The sequence below is a fragment of the Opisthorchis viverrini genome (genome assembly GCF_000715545.1).
Source record: "Opisthorchis viverrini unplaced genomic scaffold opera_v5_367, whole genome shotgun sequence".
Lineage (NCBI taxonomy): Eukaryota > Metazoa > Platyhelminthes > Trematoda > Opisthorchiida > Opisthorchiidae > Opisthorchis > Opisthorchis viverrini.
This window is the reverse complement of record NW_008752027.1, coordinates 34,963-43,356: the sequence shown is the minus strand read 5'-3', so window position 1 is coordinate 43,356 and position 8,394 is coordinate 34,963. Positions and strand designations below refer to the sequence as shown.

The following is an 8,394-nucleotide window of genomic DNA, read 5'->3' as shown; positions in this document are numbered from 1 at the left end:
TGGCTGTTGTGACGATCAACTGCTTCCAGCTTATCGCCGACTCGGAAAAAATTATCCGTCGGATCTGATGGTGACTGCAAACAAAACAGAATGGTGAGCCAGAGACTATCAACACATGCATCTATGACAGACTCATGCTTTGACCCACGGAGGAGGCCTTTTTTAAGGAACAAAAATCATAGAACTAGAAACTCACTAGGTTTAGTTTTAACAAGAGATTAAACCGACTAGCGGCAAGATCTCTTGTTCAAACCAATGGATCTTACTTCAAAACTAGCTCAAACAGGATGCACACATCATTTAAGCCCCACGAAGAGCTAGCATGTGTCAAAACTTCAGCAATAAGAAGCACCAGCCGTGTCAGTCGCAACTACGAGGCAAGTTGATCATCCATCTGGATTGGCTTGAACCCAAATATGCAGAGCGAGTCATGAGCATCCTGATTTGACCAGATAAACTGGAGCAGTACAGCCATTCTGTGGAAAATATCAATCGCTGAAATTTCCGTCCTCTTCAGCACTCTTGTCTCCGACGAGAGATAAAATGATGGAACACGTATTTTAGAAAGAAACACAACACAAAAACCGCGGTCACATCAGCTGTTTTGTTTTTTAAGACGCTCGCTTTTCATAGTAAGCTCTCCTGTGGCTATTGAAGTTGTGGAATTTTCAACATTCGTTTCGCTGGTTTCCTTAGAAAGAAACACAACACAAAAACCGCGGTCACATCAGCTGATTTGTTTTTTAAGACGCTCGCTTTTCATAGTAAGCTCTCCTGTGGCTATTGAAGTTGTGGAATTTTCAACATTCGTGTCGCTCGGTTTCCTTATGTGAGCATTCAGCGGAAACATTATGGACAAGAAAATCGGTTTTCAAACTTATTCATCATTATTCTCTCGCGACTATATGAAGCTCATTTCGCTCGCACAATCACCCTAGTCTACAACCGAACATTGAGAACAATATGCCATCTAAACGGATATACAAAACACGCAGACCGTTTTGATTGTAGCTTCACGCCCTGCCGAGTTACGAAAGAAAACCACGGGCAGAGAATAATACACTGTGTTAAACTGATAATCAAGAATGAAGCTGCTCCACTCGAACAGGTCTATATTTGCTTTTTTTCATCGTGATCTCTTTAGAGGGCAATTTCAAAAAATCCACAATACGTCTCCACTGGAAGTGAGTTTACTACCAAAATGCGTTATAGGGAGGCGAATGAAATTGGTCACCTTTCGGAGACATTATACAAAAGATTAGCCGTACACTTTTGTTTACAAATGATTGCGCAGGTAGGTGAAAATTTCGTCCCAGTATAAGCGAAACCTGCGGACTAAGAAACCGATGGTAATCCGTTTCTGATATCACATCACCATTAACGACAGTATAACACTAATGCTTTGCTGCTGTATTGTGCGACAGTTTCTGATGGTCTATGGGCATGAAGTCGGGTGGAATCAGAGTATGAAGGTATGAGTATGAGAGTATGAGTATCAGAAGGGTGCACAAAACACCTATCTTATTCGGACGGTGAGCCCAGCTGTAGAGCCCTTTCGAAAGCTAGACGCCACGCCACCCGAAGGAAGCATCAGGGCCAAGATAGTGTCGGGTTGCCCAAGCCTAAACAGGAGCAGTCGAGATGCAGAGGTCGGGTTCGAATCACGCACCTTTCGGTCAGTAAGTTCACACCTTGACCAGTGGGTAAGACCGTGTGTGGTCGGATACCAGAGTGCATTGATACCGTCCGCAACCAGGTAAGCTATGAGTCTTATTACCAGTGCTGTTTTCGGTGTAATGCGTTTTCCCAACCCGATTTCAGTTTGCCAACCAGCAATCGTACGAAAGAGACTATTTTTCGTCACTTCGGCTATGTTTCAGTTTGTAAAGGTTTACAGAAAGGAGAGGGAATCAATTAAAACCCGGCTTCAGAATGCACTATATTATATTTAAGTGCAAGTATAGTAGTCTAATTGTGCAACCTGAACAGCCTGAGCCAGAGCCGGTGCTGAAAAGAAAGTAGATTCCCCCATACTTTCATGTTTTATCGATTGAAAACTGACCTAGGGAGTGCCGAGCGTGTGTTGATGGCACAAAGCCGCATAGACAAAGGTGGTTAACGTACGTACAACCATCTAGTAACCACGTTGTATACGTGCCAGATACATTTCTATTCATCCGTTGCCACAACTCTAGAAAGGCCCAGATATAAACCAGCCGCAGAGAGTAAGAGTGCAAATGAATTGTGTATCTCGGAATCGGGTCACCTCATAGATTGGCATAGAAGAAGCAACAAAAGGAGTACGCGTGTTTAGGTGTGCTGCTACCGTCAACACAATTCAGAGGGTAGAACAGTTTCGTGACACAGATGTGGTCAGTCCATCCAGCTTTTAATGGATGCTGTATCCAGTAGGTTAACTTAACCCGAATCACAAACCGAACTCGTTTAATCCACCAAACCGTCTTGCTACACGATATTATTTTATCAGAACAGTCAAAAGATACAGGTTGCAAGATGTCGACACTTCAAATTAGTCTCACCAGTCACAGACGTTACACATTCAACCTGCACAGCTATCGGACATTGTAACAACAATTTATTACATCAAACGACACGTTGCTTTGAGAAAGGGGGTAGTTAGGCTTTAGTCCCACAATAGTCGGATGACTAGATCAGTGTTCTGTACACAATGTGGAGTGCTATCTAGATTGCTTCACAGAAAGCCAGCAGTTCTGGGTTTCACTTGCGTAGCAGGATGGTGACAAAATGAACAGGGTCAACCAGGTAGCCTGCGTCAGAGACATTGGCAGTCGATTGATTGATTTGGCGGTTAATGGTAGTGCCTGGTTGCGTCTCAAAAACGGTAGCAATCTATGTCCCGAGATCATCTGAGAAAGACGTCGACTGGTTCTGTCGTCATGTGTGTTAGCGTCACTGAAAATGACTCCGTGGAAAGCTTTGGAGATGGGATGATCAAACAAGCCTCGGAACATATTTTGAGACAGTCCTTCGGGGTGTGGATACCAGATGCAACTGACCTGCTCTGTGAGTGCGGTTAAAAACGGACTGGATATTCCGATAGCAGCAGCCTGGTTGAAGTATACTTTGTGATACATCTTCACACCAGGAGTAAAAGTGGTGGTTGAATGCGCCAAAAACTTCATCTAACATTACCTTCTATAAGAGGAATATTGGACTGGGAAAAATTAAAACTGGTATGACTGTGGAAAGAAGCGCGGTGTATAAACTGGAGGGAAGATTTACAGCTAACCTCAAACGACAAAGCCGTGCAAGTCCCACATGGGAAGAAAACTACAGGAGTGGAGATATTGTTTGGGTTTACGTTAATCGCGCGAAAAATCCACCAGAGAAACTATGATGAGAGATAGGAAGTATCCTTTACCCCGAGTCACAATATCGGCAACGCTAGTTTCTTCTTGAAGGTCAATTTTACACTCGATAGTCCGTTTTTAGTGCTACATTCCGATAATCGACTTGGTGAAATATTTCGCGCGATCGGGTCAACACACATAACAATGAAGGTGTCTTATCCCGGGAGATACAGGATATTGGGTCGCAACAAGACATTAGTCCTTTGAATGTTATTTAAACACCAGAAAGTGCTACATCCTGTCTGTAAGAACAAACCTACGACGGAAAGAATCTGGAGCAAAATTTACTCATATTGATAACATGAGTGCCAAAGCAGACCTACGTACAAGCCCATTCAATTAAGTGGCGTATCTTAAACACTATGCATCCCGAAAAAAAAATAGTAAATGAATGCTGATCATACAAAAGTAACCTATTTCGGTACGAATATATAAGCTGGGTTACATTGTATGACAACTAACAAGGAAACGCTTAAAGGAAACTACTTTTAGGATTGCTAGAAATTTCTCGACAGCCCATGGTCGGTTTCGCCCTCTTGGGGGTTCAAGTAGAACACCTGTGCAATAGCCGCTTCGATATGTCAGAGAAAGTTCGCCTGTGAGTGTCCACTCGGCTATCCTTCACCGACCTGACCTGTGGCTGATTGGATGCGTGTCCGATTGGTTGGCACGCCTGCGTGCTCATCCTTCAATATATCTGAGATCTGTCTGTGCGATGTCTGGACAGATGACTCAGACGTTTGCCTACCCGTCACAAGGCGGACCTGTTTGGCTGCGTGTGCTCAAGACAGCCATTTCCTTACCTACGCGTTTGGCGCTCAGTGTTCGCACAATGGAATTGAATTTTCGAAAGTTATGACGCGGCCCTGATGGACTGAAGCAATCGGGCAGTTGAGTTGAGATTACTAGTCCAAACTTTCAATCCTTATTTAGGCATCCCGGGGTCTCAGCGATGCTGGGAAATTATCCCACAAGACTTTTCAGCCAGAGGCCTGATTGCTTCAGTGAACAATGAAATTTGGTGAGCTGCAAAAATATGAGCATAGATTAGGACGGTTTTTGGTTTAAGCACATACGCAAAAGAAGGCAACATTTTGGCGTAGAAAGTTTTACTCCACTTGCAAAGGTTTTGCAGCTGAGAGCATTGTACGGATAACGGGCACTTACGTGTTTCCTGACTTACTTTGAACCTACAATAGTAGTTGCCGGAAACTTTGGGACTGCACATGCCTGATGAACCCCAAGCCGATCGTAGGCTGTCGAAGAGTTTTCAGCAACCTTATGAGTGGTCCCCCTGAAGAAAACATACTGCGATACCTCGAATACCCTACTAACTATGATATAGGGCGGCCTCTGTGCAGCACATGAAGCTGAGGCATATCACAACAGAGAGATTCAGCTGGCCTACTGGTAAAACCAAATTCGTGTCAACATGACTGTACTTCCGTTAAATAATTTTTTTCTTGTTAGACGATACTGTTGTTGATCAATAACCGCCGCCTTAAGAAAGTACCTTTACGGTGCTATTATTCAACAGATCTTGAGTTACAAGGGAATCACTGTACAGATCTTGTGGTCTTGATTAAGCATGTCCGAATGGCATCACCTACAGCTCGTTCTCTGGATCAAAATGGAACAATCACACTTCGAAATATTCAACTATTTAGCTTAGTTTGTAATTACAGGCTTTCCAAAAGCCTAGGGTTTGGACATTGTTGGAATAAAGATCCGAAGCTGATGCTGTCCAAACAGTGTGCATCCCTTCGCATGTGAGGTCTCTCAAGATCATTGGTTGGACAACACAGCATAAGCTTGTAAGAACCAGCTTAGGTTGAACTGGTTTAATAAGCCCGCAGGTGAATAGACAGATTGGAAAGCTTAACAATTAGAAAAACTGTAGTTGGGGTCAAAATCAGGTCAAGTTGGACTGAAAAAAAACGACAAGTAGCGATGCCCCCGTAATGACCTGAAGATCATAACACTCTATAAGCTAGAATCTGCTAAAGCACTCATAGAAGCTACCTGCATTTAGCGCCTTAACAACTGCACCATGCTCATGCACGGTGAACTGAAATTCTACGAGACAAACACGGGTGTGGTTCATTTTAATGTATGTTTGTGTGTATTTGTATGTTTGCTCGTATACGGAATTGGATTGGGAGTCCACGCAGATATGGAGACCGAAATACGGACACTGAGCTATTCGGGTGTTTTCGAAAGGAGTAGGAGAATCAAAGCCAACAAGATGTTTCGCCACAAGTGACGTCAGACAGCAGACGAGTGAAGCAATAAACACTAAACAAGGATGCACAGCAGGAGTATTGGGAACAGACAGTCAACCATCTAAGTACAACCTGTGACAATAGTACCCTGACACTGAAAGCAACGTATGCCACAAGTTTCATTGGGAACTTAAATAGTAATTACACTGTACTCGGGGTCCTGAGAAGGACGCAGACTATTTATTCAAACAGTGGCTAGAAAGTCGTTTCAAACGTTCCTGATTCCGATTGGCTGATGCGCAAGACTGAAATGAATGACATAAACGAACAACCAGGATACCAACACGGATAATGTGTGTCATTACTCACTTCGACGAACCAGGAGGGATCGGCAAACTTTGCACCCTCTGTGGCGCTCTTCAGTGTACGACTCCAATTCAGATGGTTATACATATAGCCGAACGGCGGCTGGAGTGGTTCACCCGAAGGATATGGTCTAATTTGATCAGAGTCCACCAGAAACCAGCAATCATTGCGATCGTCCGTACCGATAAGCCGAATTCGTAAACGTGGACCCCAAACTTCGACCACCTGGGCCAAACTGAAAGCGGCTGCTCGAAAGCGGCGCAGCGTCCCCACCGGGTTTGCTGCAAGACTTGAGCGTCGGTTAGCACCGGAGCCAACCCCAGTAGAACCAGTTGTGGAAGATTTGAAACTATCAGGTGTGAATGGGGATGTCGTCTGAACATCGTGAGCAGCGCTCCGTTGATCCTCAGCTTCCAAAAGAGCATTCACTTCGAAGAGATTTTGTGGCGGTATGCGAGACTATCAGAACAGATAATCAGGAAGAAATGCAAGTTGGTGGGTCACATTAACTCCAGGCAATTAACAGTATATGTGGCGAGTGATATGTAACAGGACATAATCCCAAGCACCCAGACCACAATGAGAGAACCGGTCATATTTAAGAGTGTAGGTATGCACACAACAAGAGGAGCAAGTGTAAAATATTACAGATGATTACTTGAACTTGGTTGACTCATGCCTCTTCGTCAATGAAACCATAGTGGAGTTTGGGTCACAGAAAGAGTCTCTAAAAGAGGACCACAAGAAATAGGTTGGCCTACCTCATCTGCCCTCAGTTCAACACATCCAGCTCGCTAGTAGAAGTGTACAACAACTTGAAACACAAAACACAAATGACAGCACTTGAATAAGTTTGTTCAACAAAGCAACCGACCAAATCAAGGACGAATGACAGGGAAAACAAGTTGAACGGACCTAAGCTTTATTTATTCTACAGCATAAACAACTTAACGATTTCTGTAGGTCACCTATGGGACCTGCACTAAGCCAACTCAAACACTGAAAAATGCTGCTAAAAGTTGCAGCTACCGTATGGTGTACTAAACTGATACAACTATACACAAAGAGTCACGTTATTCGTGACGAGGATAAAGTGTCGCATCGGAATGGTATAGCTGAAACTGACCCATATTCTCTTGCGTGACGTTACGGAAACTACTGTGATTTGCTTCACAACTTTTTATTCATTATGAAGTCCCTCCAAATATAGCTACTTTGATACGCAAGTTTGATGGGAACAGAAAGCCAGAAACTAGTATCGGAGTCGTCCAACTACATAAACATTGCCTGCTGGGTCAGGTAAATCCTCTCTCAAAAAGACCACGTGGGTCAGTCCCCGGGAGCGGCTTTTGCCCAAAAACTATATTAACCACGATACATTCATTGGACGTAAATACCACAACGCATAACCAACGCGTTAGGAACTGTCAATGGTGATGGTACGTAACAGTCTGTGGCTGCTTGGAGTGACTAGGAAATAGAGTGGGTACCTGGTTCAGTGGATCTACAAAGTAATCATGAACTGGTCCCCTAGGCCAGTTTCAAAACTCCGCTCTGAGTTGAATATGCAAAGATTGATTCGACTGGGGTAAGAGAGCAAGATGGATAAGAGGTTTTGATTGATAGCAGCAGCATCGAATACAGACTGACAGGAACTATTGAGATTCTAACGATGCCAAAACTACTGATTGGTAAAAACAGGTCTGCCGTGGGTGCAATACTGTCGTTTTGCTTCCCCAATTTTGTGTGCGGATATTTCTGTCGTGGCGAGTAACATAACTAAGGGCGGAAGACTAGCCCAACAAGTTCCTGAAACGGTATTGTGAGAGGACTGCAGAGATAATTAAATAAGAACCGTAGTCACTCAAAATCAACCGTGATGACAGAGGGATGACGGATTTTTTTTAGATCAGTGTGTGTGTGTGTGCACCACTTGTGCCAACTTCGGAGTTAACTGTCGCGGGAATGTGATGAATGTGACTGCATGGTTTTGTTGCATGAGGTGGGTGTGCACTGAGTATATGGAATGGCATTCTACATTCATTGAAAATAACGCGATGGACCTGAATACAACGAAAACAGGTCCTGTGATCACACACTAAGAGTTCAGAATTGCTGATGACGATGGATCTTACGCAGCAATCATAAAGGCAACCCAGTGTTACTCTTCAAAACTATATTTTAAAAAATGGTCCAGCTGTAAGATCCTTTCGGCGCCTGGCTGCATGCCACCCGGAGGAAGCAAGAGGGTCAGGAAACAGCCAGGTTGCCGAAGCAGTCGGGATGCAGAGGTTGTGACCTTCCGGTCAGTAAGTTCGTGCCTTAACCAGGGCTATCTCGAGCTCGAAAGAATATCGATCTACCAATTACGCGGCTTCGTATAAAAAGAAGAAAAACATTTAAATGACAAGTAT

At 43.9% G+C, this 8,394-nt stretch overlaps 1 protein-coding gene across 1 annotated transcript in view; it reads right to left on the bottom strand.

Annotated features, from left to right (window-relative positions):
* Window positions 1–8,394, bottom strand: part of T265_10452 (hypothetical protein) — a gene marked incomplete at both ends in the record, with an annotated part of 157,053 nt that overhangs the window by 141,929 nt on the left and 6,730 nt on the right. Inside the window, one exon of the mRNA XM_009176827.1 lies at window positions 5,984–6,439. Within this exon, the coding sequence (XP_009175091.1) occupies window positions 5,984–6,439 (456 nt within the window). The remainder of the gene's footprint in view (window positions 1–5,983; window positions 6,440–8,394) is intronic.